Source organism: Protopterus annectens, chromosome 1.part0 (genome assembly GCF_019279795.1).
Source record: "Protopterus annectens isolate FY-2018-M chromosome 1.part0, PAN1.0, whole genome shotgun sequence".
Lineage (NCBI taxonomy): Eukaryota > Metazoa > Chordata > Ceratodontiformes > Protopteridae > Protopterus > Protopterus annectens.
This window is the reverse complement of record NC_056725.1, coordinates 1,512,580,812-1,512,599,096: the sequence shown is the minus strand read 5'-3', so window position 1 is coordinate 1,512,599,096 and position 18,285 is coordinate 1,512,580,812. Positions and strand designations below refer to the sequence as shown.

Sequence of the window (18,285 nt, the reverse complement as noted above, 5' to 3'; positions counted from 1 at the left end):
GATACAAAAAGTTGATCTGATTTTCTAATATCCTTAGTTCTGTCAAGATAAAATCTGAGCTGTCTGTGTACATCGTTTGTGCAGCATGTATTCCAATTTGCTAGAGTGGTTGGGAAAAAAGACTGGCAGCTCAATGACCTGATTGATATTTGATTCAGAACAGACTTGAGGTAAAAATGAGAGGTTTGTTCTGAGAGATACTCTATCAGCATAGAAATTCATGTAAGGTGGTCTGATAGATAATGCTTGAAGTTCTGACACTCTGGGGGCAGAAGCAATGGACACTACAAAAATAGTTTTCCAGGATAAATATTTGAGATCACAATAAGATGCTGGTTCAAAAGGGGGAAGAATAATTTGAGACAGCATAAAGTTTAAATTCCAGGGAGAATAGGGAATTTTGATAGGAGGTCTCATGTGAAGAACACCTTTAAGAAAAGTCTTAGATAATTTATGGCCCATAACATTTGAGCCACCAAACCCAAAGTGAAAATTTGAGATGGCAGCTAACTAGACTCGAACTGTAGCAGCTGCTGCCCCTTCCTTAAAAATCTTAGTCAAGAATTCTAAAATAGATGATAGAGGAGCTCAGAAAGGGTAAATTTTCTGCGTGTTGGCCCAAATTGAGAACCTTTTCCATTTACTACCATATAATTTCCTGGTAGATGGCTTGTAAGAAGACAAGAGAATTTGTCTTGTGTCTTCTGAAATTGAATGAAACCTGGCAATTAAGGGAAGTGGATTAGCCAAGCAGTCAGTTTCAGGGACTGCAGTGAAGGATGGAGGTACCCTGACGGGTGCATCAGAAGGTCCAGAACTTAGTCCAGGATCCATGGATCTTCCAACAGATGATGGTGGAGAAACGGGAACCAAATCTGCTGAGGCCAGTAGGGGGCTATGGGAATAACAGTCCTTCCCAGCGATTTTACTTTCTGTAAAAATCTGGGTATCAATGGGAAGAGTGGAAATGCATAAAGGAGACCCGGGGGCCAATCGTGTAAAAGTGCATCTCTCGGGGGATGACTGGGAGGTGGTATTAGGGCAAAGTAGCTTCTGCAGTTTGAACTGATGTGGCAGGCAAAGAGGTCGCAGCAAGGCTGGCCCCATTTGCGGAAAATTAACTCTGCAACCTGTTGTATGAGAGACCACTCGTGAGGGAGCAATATCGCCCTGCTTAGCTTGTCCGCTATCACGTTGGATTTCCCCGGGATGTGCGTTGCTAACAGAAAATGCTGGGAAGACACAGCCCATTGCCAGACCCTGAGGGCTTCTCGACAAAGGGGGTAAGACTTGGTTCCACCTTGCTTGTACAAGTACCATACTACTGACATGTTGTTCGTCTGAATTGCAATAGTTCCTACAGGGAGAGAGTCCTGAAAGTACTGCAACGCCAGAAGTACCGCTATCAACTCTAGAACATTGATGTGCAGATGTGATTCTTGATCTGTCCATGTGCCTTGGGCAGTCTTTCCCTGAAAATGCCCCACCCCCACCCTATCAGGGAAGTGTCCGTGGTCACAGTGGCTACTGGGGGGGGGGGAGAATGAATGGGTCTTCTGATTGTGACATGAAGAGACGTCAACCACCACCAAAAATCTCTCTTGCAAGAATCCATGATGAGAATCATGTGGTGCATTGGTAGTTTCTGGTACGACCACTGAGCAAAGAGAAGCCATTGAAGAATTTGCATATGCATCCTTGCGAGTGGTATAGCCAGGATTGCTGCCGCCATCAAACCTAGCACCTTCAAGACGTCTGCTGCTGTAGCTTTGTTCTTTGACACCAGTGAGCTGATGTGTTGGTGGAGAAGTGAGACTCTTTCGATAGGAAGACGTAGAGTGGTAGTTGAGGTATCTAACTCTGCTCCTATAAAAATGGTATGCTGCAACGGCGATAAGGCAGACTTTTCAAAGTTGATTGTAATGCCTAATTGATGGCAGAGTGTCAGAGTGTATTGTGTTGCCTGAGTCAATTGATGCCTGGTGGTAGCGGTGAGGAGCCAACTGTCTAGGTATGGAAACACCTGGAATCCTAGACGTCTCAGGTGAGCCATGACCACTGCCATGCATTTGGTGAACACTCTGGGAGCTGTAGTGAGACCAAAGGGCAGGGCTCGAAATTGGTAATGATTGGCTCCCAGCCGGAAACGCAGATGATCTCTGGAGCGTCTGTTCATCTTTATGTGATAGTACGCATCCTTGAGATCTAGGGAGCACATCCGATCTCCTTTCCCTAGGATGGGAAGAATGGACTGAAGCGTGACCATTCGGAACTTCTCTTTCTTTATGAACTGGTTGAGTCTGCTGAGGTCCAAGATAGGTCTCCAGTCCCCTATTTTCTTTGGTACCAAAAAGAATCTTGAGTAAGTTCCGAATCCAACTTGGTCTGCTGGGACTGGTTGGATGACTCTTTTTTCTAGCAATCTGTGGACCTCTACGATTGCTTGTTCCCTGAGATTGGGTGGAACATCTTGGATTCTGTTTACAGGAATGGGAGGGGAAGAGAACGGTATGAAATATCCTCTGGAAATGATGCTTTGTACCCATGTATTTGATGTTATGTTTAGCCAGGGTACAAAGACAAGTGACCCCCAACTGCCTCCAGAGCCGAACAGTCGGGCCCCCTTTCAGGGATGCTGGTAGGGTTGACCGGTGAACTTACCCCTGTCACCCTGTTGCTGCGGACCCCCTCTGCCACGTGGGCGGTGTCTTCCGTTATAACCCCCTCCTCTGCCTCTAGAGTTTCTCCACGTGTGCTTTTCGGAACCACATTTTCCCTCCCCTAGGGTCCTTGGAGTAGGGCCGAGTAGGGGTAGAAAAATGGACTCCAATGGCAGATAAGGTCATGCCTTCCTGCTCACACCTGGTTAAAGCTTCCTTTACTTTAGGCCCAAAACAGTGATGAGCCATCGAATGGGGTGTTGATAAAGGAAGACTTAAAGGGTTCCGCAAAGAAACAGAGACGCATCCAGGATTGTCTTCGAAGAGCAATGCCCGAATTAGTGGCTCTGCTCGAACCGTCAGCTGCGTAGGATATGAGACGCATGGACGAGTTTACCACTGAGTTTAGGGTAGCGAGCTGGGCGTTGACTTTGTCGGCCACCCCTGCAGCTACAGTATCCTGGAGAGGATCTCCTAGCTCTTTCAGGAGATCTCTTTGTAGTCTCGTAAAATGGGTTAAGTAGTTCAGTGATCGCAGAGAAAAAGTCGCTGATCTAAACATGTATTTCCCATATCTATCCATGACCCTAGAATCTCTGTTAGGAGGATGGATAGATGTGGATGTCTCAGACACATCCTTTTTGGTGTCTGCGGCTACCACCATGGCATCAACAGGCACTCCCCTTTTGTCAAAAATGGCTTGTCCACTGGGGCAGACATGAATTTATTGGGCTTGTGAAGAACAGGTTCCATGGCCTCCGGTGACTCCCACGCCTTACAAGAGATCAGTTCCATGAGCTTGTCGTAAGGCGGAGACACCCAAGAAGTGGAAGGTTGAGACCCAAAAGCCTTCAAGAGCACAGACTCGTCCTCAGTAGGGGTCTTGGACTGCCAATCGCCCCTCTGACTATGGATCTCTAGTATCTCTGCAAAGGAGATATCCTCAGAGGGGGATCCAGGGGACCCTTCTGACTCATCCAAGTCCGTGTCAGATGTCAAAGACTCCTGTGAGGAGTGTAAGTTACTCCTCTTGCACAGTCTCTTCCTGTGCACCTCCTCAGTGGCGGGATCTGGGGAGGTCTCAGAAGAGCAGGGAATGCCCTGTGGGGGTACTTGAGGCTCAGGGTCTCTACGCTTAGGGGGACGGGTAGACGAAGAAGCAGACAAAGGAGCTTGAGGGGAGAGGGAAGGCCGAACCGATGTTGACGTTGTCTTTGGAGACAAAACTCTCCTCATAGTATCGAAGGCACCATGGCTCTGATGAGAAGGCGTGGACAGACCCGAGAGTACTGTCTGATCCTTCCACACCGAAACCATGGGCTCTGAGCTCGAGGTAGGAGCTGAGCTCATCTGAGCCGAAGCCCCGAGAGGAAGAGTCGGCACCGACAAATCGGTTCGACTATCCTCCCTGGACCCGATGGGAGAGCGTTGGCTCCTAGAGTCCTCGGTCGGTGCTGAGGACATCCGAGTAGATGGAGTCGATAACACCAGTGCGGGTATCGGCTCTAAGGGTTCGACAATCATCGGTTCAGTTTCCTGCAGCTCCGAGAGTCCAGTATGGCTCGGAGGAGGAGTAGACAAATCCAGTTCCATGGGCTTTGGCACAGACAACAATTTGGCAAGTTCTGGTGCCTGTAAAAGCTTTTGCACTAGCCAATCCATGTCCAAATCTGAAAGGCTGACTGAGGACTTAGATGAATGCACCAAAAGTGCTGACTGGAGCAGAGGAGAAGAGGGAACTTCAGAGAATGGCTGCAATACTGACAGCTGGCTCCAAATCAAAGGTACACTCGGTTCCGAGGTCTGTGGAACCGATGACCCTCCCGCTGATGTTTTTGCCTTTTTTGCCACTTTTTCTGACGATTTTGTGGATTTGGAGGATTTGGAGGACATGCTAGTACCCTCATGGCTACTCAACACCTCAGAAAAGGAATGCTGTAGTAATCCCCTGTCTATTAGCTTCCTCCTTCTCTCCAAGAGGACTCTTGAAGAAAAGGAATGGCAAATGCTGCAAGTGTCTTGGAGGTGTTTAGCCCCCAGACAGTAGACACATTGAATGTGTCCATCAGTGACGGACACTTTCTGCCCACAATCTGGGCATTTCTTGAATCCCGATTTAGGATGGGATTTTTCCTTGTCATCCGACATAGTTAAGGTAAAACAAACTAGTATACTGCAAAAACTAAGACAGTAAAGTCCTTACTTAGACCCACAAAGCAACTAAGCCCAATCCGAGCACTATCTATAACAATTAACTATAGTTTACAATACAGGGCTAAATAGGCCCATAGAGAAAAACCTTGACTATTAGAAAAGATTAATAAGTCTAAATAGGGCTGAAGGCCCACACAAAACAACTAAGCCAAAAGGGCACTAACTATCCAAAACTATAGAAACTATTATCAAATTTTCAAACACTAATACACAACTATCCTCTAAAACAAAAAGAAAGTTTTTTTATAAAAACTTGCTGTTTTTTTATCACAAATGGTCCGAGCTAGCTGGATCACTGAGATCTCTCTTGCCGTGGCAAACTAAATCTGAGGTAATTCCAGCAGTGCATTGTGGGATAAGGGGCTTGGTCTCGAGCTACTGGCAAACCTTGAGCTTTGCTATCGGCCGTGTCGGAGCCGAGGATCAGCTCCGAACCCATCAGTGAGAATAAATGGCGAGATTTAACAACTTCATATCAATTGTTCCTGTCAAGAAAACTCCAATACTCGCTGAATATGTGTCCCAGGCAGGTATGTCCCTAGCCTTAAGCAACATTCTACCGTCACCCAGAATGATGCCTCAATACAAACAGAAAATGATTGAATTAACAATTGACTTTGTTTCTGGTGTCATTGCAGGGGGATCCAGTACCTGACAGCCTGGGAAAATATGATTGACGGACCACAATGCTTTGCCAGAGATGGCCTGTATCTGTATCACTTGGGCTTCAGGCTTCTGGCAAAGGCACTTGGCTCCCCCATAGTGCCTTTTTTAGAAAAGGTGATGAGGTTAAAACTACCAACATAAAAATTTCAACAAAACCCAAATTAAAGGTCATGCTGCTAAACGCTAGGAGTCTAAAGGTGAAACTGCACTCATTGCAAGCATTCTTAACCCTGGAAAATGCTGACATCTGCGCAGTCACAGAAACCTGGTTCAAGGCTGCGGAGAGCACCCCGGCCATACCTGGTTACTCATCCTATCATACATTCAGACCCCAAAATGTGGGTAGTAAAGCCAAAGGTGGTGGAGTTTCAATATATATTAAAGACATACACACACCTCTAGGCTGGTCAAACTGTTTAATGCACAGGAGACACACCAGGTGCAGTTAACCACTGACAAGACCCCTATACAAATCATAGCTAGCTTCCGACCCTCAAATCTGACTCAAGATGCCCAAACTGCCTATCTAGACCTCTTCAAATATATTAAGTTTCACTCCTTTACCCTGATCCAGGGTGACTTTATCTACCCAAACATAGACTGGAAGAACTACTCATGGCAGAACACAAATGCCCTGAGATTTCTCCATTTTGTCAATGCAAATGTTTTGGAAAAGCTAGTCGATACCCCCACAAGAGGTGATAATATCTTGGACATGGTATTAACCAACATGAGTAACCACTGCAGTATCGTCCTCCCTTGTATAAGATCCAACCATAAAGAGGTCATGTTCAAAATCACCATCTCCGCCGACACCCCTCTAGCTAGGGTCAAACAAAAAACTTCTCCAAAGTTGATTACATCCTCCTGAGGGATGGTATAAACAGCTTCACAGCCCCCTCGCCCTCTCTAGGAAATGGAACCAGTATCCAAAACTATACCAAATTGTTATACGAACATTTATAGAGATTCATGAAATCAGGAATACCTGACAGGACTAAATCATCCTCCTCAAGGAAGAGTAAACCTGTCTGGTGGACATCTGCAATAAATAAACTCTATAACAAAAGAAGAAAATTGCTGTCCAGGATCAAGAAGGAGCAGGTGCCCAATTGCAAGCAATCTCTCCTTAGCCTGAACAAGCAAATAAGAGCACTAGTGAAATCCTCTAAAGCCAACTTCGAGTCCAAATTTGCCACATCTACTAGAGACAATCATAAGGCCTTCTTCACATATGTCCATAATCTCAAAGGTAGCACCCAGATCTGTTCAGAACTGGCAGTCAAGGACACCACATTTACACATGCTGTAGATATAGCAAACTTGCTGGATGACAGATTCAGTGAAAATTTCACCTTTCTGTCCCTCCCATCAGTAAATCATGACATTCCCAGTACCTGTCCCCTTCCCCTTATATTTAGGGATCAGGTCATTATCACTATTCTCTCAAAGGAAAAAAATTATCCTCCATGAGACACGATAACATCCCAGGCTGCATCCAACATGAACTCAGGCAGGAACTTGCAGCACCATTTGGCGCCCTATTCAACCAAAGCCTGAGTACTGGGTTTATTCCAGTGAGTGGAGGACAGCCACTGACCCTGGAAATTATAGACCCATCAGCCTAACTAGCCTGATCTGCAAGGCCATGGAATGGATTATCATGGACCTCATTAACAAGGACATTGGCAACCTCCAAACACTCAATCCCACACAGTTTGGTTTCATCAAGGGGAGGTCATGTCTGTTAAATTTGGTCGACTTTTTTGAGACAGTCACCAAAGCCATGGATGAGGGAAAGGCAGTGCACACCGTCTACCTTGACCTGGCCAAAGCCTATGACACTATTCTCCACTTGGGCATAATAGATAAACTCTCTCAACTAGGCATCAATCCATATGCAGCCAGATGGGTAGCTAACTGGCTCACTGATAGAACCCATCTAGTTAAAATAGGGGAAGCCACCTCAAGCAGTAGACCATTATCAAGTGGCATATTCCAGGGTTCGGTCTTAGGGCCTCTGTTATTTGGGATATACTTTTGTGAGGTGCAGGCCAAAACCAGTGGGCTATGGCTGACCAAGTTTGCAGATGACAAAGCTAGGCACTGTTATCAATTCCCCTAGTGACGTGGACATCCTCCAAAAGGGTCTTGCCCAAACAAATCACTGGTGCCAGAAACATGGCCTCAAGATAAATACAAAAATATGCATCATCATCCCCTTTGGGGAGAGTGACATTCCCACAAATTACCACATTAATAACAATGTCCTAAGCACTCAGTCAGTCGTGAGGGATTTCGGCACCCAGATTCATAGCAACCTAACTTTTGACCATCATGTTTCTTCCACTGTATGGAATGCTTTCTACATGGTCCACCTCATAAGTAAGGGTATCTCATCCAGGGATAAGGAGGGCACAACATCCCTGTATTCTTCCCTTATAAGGCCCATTCGGCATGTACCTCGCAAAGTACATGCAGTAGCTGGAGAGACCACTGAGTTTCCTCACCAGGAGAATCCAGGCCCTCAAAAATCTACCATACACAGATAGGCTAAAAGTCCTATCCCTCTACTCTGTTTCATACAGACTCCTTAGAGGTGACTTCTGTCTGGCATACAAAGTGATCTCAGACCCTGCCTTGATAGGACTGCTGCATATCTGGAAGTCAAGCTTCACTCAAGTAACCCACACACGTGGCCTCAACCTGGTCTGTGACATTAATAGGACTTGTTGATGGGACAGATTTGTATCCCAGAGACTCCCCCATCTGTGGAATAGACTCCCTGTCTATGTCAAGCAGAGTACCTCTTTACCGCTTTTTAAGTGCAACCTAGATAACTGGATGGGAAAAAGAAAATATATCCATGGGATTCCACCCGCATCCCTGCTGGACAGGGGCATCAAGTGCTGATTTGTCTATACATGGGCTAAACTCTTGGCTAGGCTTATAAGGGCCTCAGGGCCAACAGCCTAGTAACTTCCTATGATTGTATGATCCTATGAATACTGGGGTTCTTATAGGGAAATCCTACAAAGAGCCCTGTTTAAAACACATTTTCTAGGGCAAAAATCTCTTTGGAAAGGTTCCCCACTGCAGACCTATCTGACAGAAATGAAGGTGAAAGCCGGCTGCAGCTCCTTTGAAGTTCCCAAGCTCCTTCTTCATGAGGGGGCAAGAAAGTACTAAAGAAAGCTTTGTTCTGACTGCTGATTGCCCTCCACAGGGCTGTGCAATCAGCAGTCACAATGAAGGAACAAGAAGAAGACAGAGCTTTTGGAAGCTGGCTGGTTGTTGTGTTCTGAGCAGGACACAACCTGTATAGCCTAAAAGCTACTGCAGCAGTGGAATAATGAACATTGTACTTGTTATAGACAAAACTACTGAAAAGTTTAGGTTTAACTGAATATTAATCATGGTTAATTTACAACAATTACTTGTGAAATAGTCAAGCAACAACATCGGGACATCACAATGCATTACAATTAGTGGGCAAACTACAGAGGCTCATCATACATACAGTATTAAAACAAACTGTAGTAATGAAAAAAATAATGGCCTACATTTTGCCAAATATCTGTCTTTTCCATAATAATTGTTAAAGCATCAGCAATTATTTTAAAGCAGCTAAGCGACATTCCAGCACTAGTCTGAACACTGACATCATTCTCTACTTTTGCAAATGAGTAGTACACATTTTTTCTTTTGTGTTATTTTTATTGAAATGCATACAATGGCTACAACTGTGTTTTCCAACAGAAACTCTTATCTCTCACTTTTGTTCCCTGATTTTTCTTTTCCACAATGAAGACTCTCACTATGTACTTGTAACGATCAAATCCGATATCCTTTACAGCTGCCATGATTGCATCAGCTAAAGAAACACATAGACGTGCAGAGAGGTCAGGATCATATTGTATATTTTCAAGATTATCCTGGGGAATTAAAAAAAAAACTTTAATATTTTGGTATTCTGCATTTAAGGAGAGTGTTGCTTCAAGAAATATAATAAACAGTTATGTTTATTTTTTTATTTGTGACAAATGCAGCTATTCAGAAATAAAAAATAAAGGTTGTATTGCGTAACTGCCCAATTATTTTGTTGAAGCACTAGTGAAACTTCAAACTATAGCAAGAATGAAGTAATGTGGCTCACTGATAACGTAATCCACACATAAAGAATATACTTTCAATAATCCGACCACTGAATTAGAGGCTTAGATGGGTAAAACCATGTATCCCAGTATCTCTTTGACCACTATCCTTGAATTTGGCTACAGGAATATGTAGATTAGTGGCTGAGGCACAATGGATTCTCAGTAAATGGGCCCAGTTTCTAATGGGTTACACCAATACTTTCATAATTCAGTTCTTGAACTGAGTTGAGTATCAGACGTCATAAGACTTATTTCTAATTTTAGGAAAGTACAGCAAGCAGTGAAGGTGTCTTTGGGAATTCGACTATTACACTCTACTGGCATATAGCACAAAGGCTATATCACCATGACAATATTTTACAAGTCTGTGTGTTCTCTTTGGGTTTTCTTCTTGTTGCAGATATTACTTCTAAATGTTACATGCATGATGCAAAAGCAGATATAAATATGATTTGATTATACAACCACACAATTCTAACTTAAATGCTCTGTCTTATAATAAATGTGTCAACAAAAGTGAAAGAATGTCTTGTAAAACATTTGTAGTGCATGGAGCGCAATAATAATGCTCCAGTATCAGGTAAACATGTAAACTTGTTATGTTCTCTTCTAGCAAGAGACCCAATCATAACAGCACTTAGGGTTATATGTAACAATTGTTATATACACCCCTAAGAATTGTTATGATTGGGTCTGATGCTAAGAATTAACTGACTGCCATTCAACAAATAAGAGCGGCAGAAAGTAAAATGGCTTTGTTTCTCCCTGCTGTCTTTTCCTCTCAACTGCCCTTGAATTTGCTTCATATTTTTGCTCTGTCCATTGTCTTTTTTTTTATTTTTCTAGTAAATCACTAAGAAATACAGTCAGTCAATAATGCCAGAAATAGAGTTTAATACTTCTTATTGTTCAGAAAATGTATACTGATGCAAAATCTGCTGTTCTATTAACTTTTTTAAATGAATCTGAGCAATTTTTAAAAACTATCCCTGATTTTGAAATCTTAAGCAAATAAGCTGTCAAAGGCGGCAAAGTACTTTGAGCTACTACACTTTCTTTTTTTCCTGTATCTGCTAGTACATGGAGCAAATAAAGCTCCATGCACTACAAAGAATTATGCTTGGTTTCCATTCATAACCCTTCATTATGTATTCTCAGCATGGATATCAAGATTCCTGTCTTAAGCTGCAGTCTCAAGAGGAATTTATTGCAAACCATGTCTCTAATACATGACAGCCAGTCTGTGAAAGTCTTTGCAATATACCAATACAAGAAATATGCAGTCCTCATGCTTGCTCTAAAAATATTATATTTTGCACCACTATCATATTGTTAACGATGTTCACTGTTTATTTGATGACTTCTAAAAATCTATAAAGAAGTAAATTTAAACAAATATACATTATATAAAATCTTTAAACATATATCTGTGTGTTATATTACTAATACATAAGTTAATCTATTTCATTAGAATAAATAAGTTATGTACGCACCATAATGTTCCATGTGTGTTGTCCATCTTGCCTTCATTCTGTACTGGTTGGGTTCAGAACCGATCATCGTTTCCGACTTGGCCTATACAAAAGCTCGCGGACTTCCACCGGCTCGTGGCTGTAACCCTATACCATCAGGCTTAGGGAAGACCACCCAGATCTTGTTTGCAGATATTACGCCTACATTCAAAAAAATTATTGACATGTCTAACAGACCAATGAAGAAAGGTCAGAGAACATTATATGCTAATCCCAACCGCTTGGTCCTCCAGGAGTGAAAGGCTGCGGGAAGGAGGGTGGGGCGTAAGAATGAAGGTGAGATGGACAACACACATGGAATGTTATGGTGAGTACATAACTTCTTTATGTGATGTTTTCCTATCTCGCCTTCATTCTGTACTGGTTGAGACAGCGTCCCTAGCACCATTTTTCTTGGGTGGCTCAAGGGAGAATATTCTTCAGAACAGTGGACCCAAAGGAGGCCCTGCTCCTGGAGGCCAAATCCACTTTGTAATGTGTGATAAATGTATGAGGCCTTACCCATGTTGCTGCAGCACAAATGGTATCAATTGGTAGCCTCGCTTGAAAGGCAGATGAGGTTGCTATAGCCCTTGTAGAATGACCTTTTACTTTTCCGGGAAGTTCTCTGTTTTGAGATTTGTAAGTAAAGGTAATGCAATATGATAGCCATTTTGAAAGTGTGACTTTCGATACGGGAGCACCCTTCTTGTTGTCTGAAAATGATATAAATAACTGGTCAGGTTTTCTGTAGTCCTTTGTTCTATGTAGGTAGAACCATAATTGCCTATGTACATCTAGCTGGTGTAGCTTATACTCTGCTCTGTTGCCATAGTTGGGGGAAAAAATGGTGTCTATGGATTGATTCAAATTAGATTCTGAGCATACTTTGGGTAGGAAGGATGGGTTTGTTCATAGAGATACTCTATTTCTGTGGAAAAACATGTAAGGAGGCCTTATTCACAATGCTTGTAGTTCCGATACCCTTCTAGCAGAAGTGATGACTACCAAAAAGATTGTCTTCCATGTTTAAAACTTTAGGTCACAGGATGATGCAGGTTCAAAGGGGAAATAATCAAACTGGACAAGACAAAGTTTAGGTCCCATTGCACTGGAGGATCTTTGATGGGTGGCCTGAGTAAAATAGTACCGCTCAGGAAAGCTTTGCAAAGTCTGTTAGACATTATCTTTAGTCCCCATTCTCCTATATGGAAGTTGGATATAGCTGCTAGCTGAACTCGAATAGTAGCTGGAGATGCACCTTCATTAAAAAGCTTTGCCAAGAATTCTAATATAGAGGGTACAGGGGCAGTGAAAGGATCAATGTGATTACTGACAGCCCAAAAGGAAAATCTCTTCCATTTGCTTGTGTATAACTTCCTGGTTGAAGCCTTATGAGATGAAATCAAGATATCCTTCAGAAGGGGAAAAGTCAGAAAGCCTGGCTATGTGTAGAACTGGAGCAGCCAAGCTATCAACTTGAGGGTTTGAACCGATGAGTGGAGCATCCCTGAAGAATGAGTCAGGAGGTCTGGAAATGGGTCCAGAATCCACAGCTCCTCCTGGAGATGAGGCTAAAGAAAGGGGAAATATATTTGACGAGGCCAGTACGAGGCAACTAGTATTAAACTCCTTCCCAATGAGCTGGCTTTCTGAAGGACTTTGGGAATCAATGGAAAAGGGGGAAAAGTGTACAGGAGACCCAGGAGCCAATCGTATACAAGTGCATCCCTTGGTGACTCCCCCGGAGGGGGGGGGATCAGGGCTTAGTAGCTGCTGCACTTGGCATTCATGGACATGGCAAAGAGATTGCAGCAAGGCTGGCCCCACTTGCAGAAAATCTTTTCTGCTACTTCCTGTTTTAGGGATCACTCATGAGGCATCAGAATTGCTCTGATGAGTTTGTCCGCCATCATGTTGGATTTCCCCATGATGTGCATTGCTGTCAGAAAACATTGGGAAGAGATTGCCCACTACCATACTCTTTGAGCCTCTCGACAGAGGGAATAAGACTTGTTTATTTATGTACCACACAACTGATATGTTATCTGTCTGTATTGCAATCGTTCCCATCGGAAGAGAGTCTTGGAATTATTGCAATGCTAGAAGCACCGCTCTCATTTCTAGGACTTCTCATGATCCCCCCAAGTGCCTTGGACTGTCCTTCCCAGATAATGACCCCCTCCCATCTGGGAAGTGTCCGTGGTCACTGTAGTCACTGTGGCTAATGGTTGTGGAAAAATAAAAGGTCAGCCTAGAGTTACCTGAGTGGAATGAAGCCACCAACGAAGGTCTTTCTTGCAAGATTCTGTAATTATAATTTGGTGAGACATGGGTAGCTCCTGCATGGATCACTGAGTGAACAGCAACCACTGCAAAATTCTCATGTGCAGGCATGCAAATAGTATCAAGGTTACTGCTGTTGCCATGGTACCCAAATCTTTCAGGACAGTTCTTGCTTGCACTTTTTTCTTGGAAAGTAGATTTTTGGACTTGATGTCTTAGGACTTGAACTATTTCGGGGGAATCTTGGCCAACATTTGTTTTGTATCTAGATCTGCTCCTATAAAAACTATATGCTGAGATGGCAACAAGGCAGATTTTTCATAATTTATTGTGATTCCTAGGTGAGAGCAAAGCTGTATGGTGATGTCTCTCACTCTTGTTAGTAGATGCTTGGTGGTGTCAGTTGGGAGCCAGTTGTTTAGGTACAGAAACACTCGGAATCCTAGGCGCCTCAAGTAAGCCGTGACTACTGCCATGCATTCAATGAACACTCTGGAGGCTGTATTGAGAACAAAGGACAGAGCACAAAACTGGTAGTGACTGGCTGACAGCTGAAAGTGCAAATGACTCCTGGATCGCCTGTCCATCTTGATGTGGTAGTAAGCATCCTGGAGGCCTATCGAGTACATCCAATTGTCTTGTCCCAAGAAGGGAAGTATTGACTGCAGTGTCACCATCCTGAACTTTGACTTTTTTATGGACTTGTTTAGTTTGCGGAGATCCAAAATGGGTCTCCAGATCCCTGTTTTTTTTGAAACTAAAAAGAACCTTGAGTAAGGTCCGCATCCAATTTGGTCTGCGGGGACTGTTTGGATGACTCTTTTGCTAGCAACTTTTGTATTTCTAGAGTTGCCTGATCTCTTTGACTGGGTGGAACTTCTGGGATGGTTTTCATTTTTGGGGCGGGAAAGGAAAAAGGAATGGAGTAGCCTCTGGATACAATCATTTGTACCCATTTGTCTTTTGTAATTTCTAGCCAGGCCTTTGGGTACAAAGATAAGCAACCCCTAACTGCCTCAAGAGATGGACAGACAGACCTCCATTCAGGAACACTGAAAGGGCTTACCAAGGAAGGATTCCCTGTTGCCCTGGCTCTGTGGACCCCCTCTGCCACGTGGTGGCATCTTCCATTAGTACTTTCCTCTCTGCACCTGGGGGAAGGATCACCATGTGTGTCCTGGAAAGTTCTCTGGGATTTTTGAAATCACATTTCCCCCTTCAGACCTTTGGGGTAAGGTCTGGTATGTAGGGAGAAACAGACTCCAATGGCAGACAAAGTCTTTCCTTCCTGTTCACACCTGGTTAGTGTGTCTTTAACTTTAGGCCCGAAGAAGGGCAAGCTATCAAAAGGGGCGTTAATAAAAGAAGATTTAAAGAATTCCGCGAAATCACAGAAGCACATCTACAAATGTCTCCTTAAGGAAATTCCTGTACCCGCTGCCCTACTCACTCCATCAGCTGCATAAGAAATGAGCCTCATGGAAGAGTTGACCACTGAATTTAAGGTGGACAGCTAAGAGGAAACCTTGTCTGAAACCCCCACAGCTGCAGAACCTTGGAGGATATCTCCTAGTTCTTTCAGGAGATCTCTCTGAAGTCTAGTAAAATGAGTCAGGTAATTCAGTGATCTGAGAGCAAAAGTCACTGAAGAAAAGGTGCGCTTTCCATATTTGTCCATTGTATGAGACTCTGTTTGGCAGATGGACAGACGAGGATGTCTCTAAAAGTTCCTTCTTGGTGGCTGCCATCACCACCATAGCATCTACTGGGACACCCTTGCTAAGAAACTCCTTGCCCGAAGGTGTGGTAATAAACTTATTTGGCCTCCTAGGAACAGGTTCCACTGAGTCTGGAGACTCCCATGCCTTTCAACTAACTACACTCATGAGCTGGTCGAAGGGCAGAGACTCCCAAGAGGTGGAAGGGTGAGACCTGAAAATCTTCAGGTACACAGACACCTCCTCAGAAGGGTTGCTGGGCTTCCAGCCACATCTCTGCTTAAGTATTTCTAGAATGTCTGCTAAAGAGACATCCTCAGAGGGTGACTGTGGGGACTCTTCCGACTCATGGAGGTCTGTATCGAGGTGATGGACTCCTCTGGGGAGTCTAAATGCTTCCTCTTGCATAATCTCTTTCGAGGGACCTGTTTAGAAGGGTATTTCGGAGAGGTTTCGGAAGAGAGAGTTTCACCCAATGGGGCATCCTGAGGCTTTGGGACTCCACGTCTGTGTGGATGCGATGGTCCTGAGACAGACACTGGCCCCTTTGGGGGAAGAATGCCTGAACCTGAGAGAGGCGCTGTCTGTGGTGACAGCACTTTCCTCATCAGCTCGAAGGCCCCCTAACCTTGATTTGAGGAGGCTACCGGCTCCGAAGAACCAGAAGGCATTCCCAGAACAAAGGGGGTGGGGTTTAAGACCAATGTAGGAGCCGAGCACACCCGCGCCGAAGCCCTGACAGGCAAGTTCGGATCAGACAGCTGTCCAACCCAACTCTCCTCACCAGACCCAACTGGAAAGCATCGGCTCCTAGACCCCTCAAGTTCAGATGGAACCAAGGAAGTCAGAGTGGTAGCCGGGCCCAAAGATCCTGCTACAGGTCTTGGTACCAACGGTTCCACTACAGCCGGATCCAGGCACTCCGGCTCTGAGATCCCAGACTGGGTCAGAGGAGGAATCAAGGAAGGGGAAGTAGTCTTTGTTTGCTCCGAATCCCTCTGGATTGGAGTTAACAGTAGCTTGGCCAGCACCGATGTCCATTAAAGTCTCCTCACCACACGATCCACATCATCGTCAGAGAGGCTCCTGGAGGATAGAGAGGAGATCTCACAGCTTGAAGCAATGTACATCTGAGAGTTGTGGAGATTGGCTCCAGTACTGGGAACTGGCTCCAAATGTGAAACTCCATCGGCTCCGAAACCACAGCAGGAACCGAGGAGGAAGGCTTTTCAGGCCCGAGGATGACTCTTTTTGCCAATTTTTTTTGTTGGCTCCAAATGAGCAGTAGAGGTAAATGATCTCTTTCCCAACTTTTTTGACCTGGAAGATGGAGATTTTAGAGTTTGTGACAAATGCTGACCTTCTTCAATAGCCTCTGCAAAGGGGATCTTTAATAGTCCTCTTAAAATTAGCTTGTTCTTTCTCTCAAGCAAAACTCTGTGACTGAAAGCATAGCAAAAGGCACATGATTCTTGAAGGTGGACTGCACCCAGACAATATACACAACTTGTATGGCCATCAGTCAATGACATTTTTTGGTTACATTTGTCACAGTTCGTAAACCCAGAGGGTTTTGATTCTGTTGGATCCTTGGAAATTATGTATCAAAAGCAACAACCAACTACAAAATACACAGTACTAGACAACATTTTTTTCTTTTTTTTTTTTTATAGTCAACAACAAACAACAAAGCTACCAATTTCACTAGGAAACAAAGGGGCAGTTCTCTAAGTTAAACAAACCGGCCTTAAACAGGAAAAAAATATATAGAGGGAAAAGAGAGGGCCCCCTAAGTTAAATGGGCCAATGGTAGCCTTCTAACATAAACAAGCTTACCAGGGGAAAGAACGGTAGAGTTAAACCAAAATTGAAAACTTATTTCCAAGCTCTCTAACTTAAATGAGCTTGGATAATTATTTGTAATAATAGCTGGGATAGGAAGGTAGAAAAAAAAGACCTAGAGGAAGAAACAACGGCCAAAGGTAACAGCAAACAAGTAAGCGAACACTCTAATTAAGCTCAAACTAACCTAACACTCTAGAAAAAAAACTTTATAACAGTTATGAGTACAATTTTAACAAAAAGTGAAGAAAAAGATTTCCACTTAGCCAGAGCCTGAATGGAAGCACCCAATCTTGTTTAGCAGCAAACAAGATCTGGGTAGTCTTCTCTAAGCATGATGGGATATGGTTACAGCCACGAGCTGGTGGAAGTCCTCGAGCTTTTGCATAGGCCGCGTCGGAACCGATAATCGGTTCCGAACCCAAGCAGTACAGAATGAATGCGAGATAGGACAACATCACATGTAATATTAATCACCTATAGTAATCTTCATGGCAGGTTCCTTCTGAATTGTTTCTATAACTGTGGTCTATAAATTGAAATGTAATATGTAGACAGACATGATGTTTGTGTGAGGTACTCACCATAACAACAGAGCTTTACAAATTGTTACACATAGAGCTAATAATTACTTCCCACAAACCCCTATTCTGCACTGCATGCGAAGCCATAAGAAAAAAACAGATCAGCCAGCACTGATGAAATATGAGTAAATGAGTAAATATGAAAGTTATGTGCTTACCATAATGGTAGGTCTACGTTGTTTGCTTCTGTCCTTCCTCAATGGATGGGTCCTCGGTTCCGACCACTGATCCAACTTTGGCCATTAAAAACTTTGGATCCCAAGCTCAGGCTCCTCCCCTTACCCATAATCCTCAGCAAAGCCCAACATTACCTCAAATCTCATTTACCACTGTTTGATATACTTGCAGATCTTTTTGCTCAGGCATAGGTTGAAGACTGTGAAAAATGTTTGTAAGACTATTTTAATTCAGTATCTTTCTTTATCTAGTATCTGATACCTTATACCCTACCTCCCTTTTTGTAGTTAAGCTACATCTTTAGATTTCAAAAACTTTCCCTAGGGTTTCTTATTTTTCAATTTCCTCGTGCCTAGGTACCATCTTCTTCTTCATAAATAGATTTACCTTTATATAATATTTATTTACATATTTTTCTCCTTTACTAAACTGTTGTATATTAGTGTTGGATAAACTATCTGATTTAAAAA

At 43.5% G+C, this 18,285-nt stretch overlaps 1 protein-coding gene across 1 annotated transcript in view; it reads right to left on the bottom strand.

Moving 5' to 3' along the window:
- The window catches only part of DYNLT2 (dynein light chain Tctex-type 2), a 495,359-nt gene that overhangs the window by 96,809 nt on the left and 380,265 nt on the right, over nucleotides 1–18,285 (bottom strand). The window contains exon 3 of the mRNA XM_044067795.1: nucleotides 9,317–9,475. Coding sequence (XP_043923730.1) covers nucleotides 9,317–9,475 — 159 coding nt within the window. The remainder of the gene's footprint in view (nucleotides 1–9,316; nucleotides 9,476–18,285) is intronic.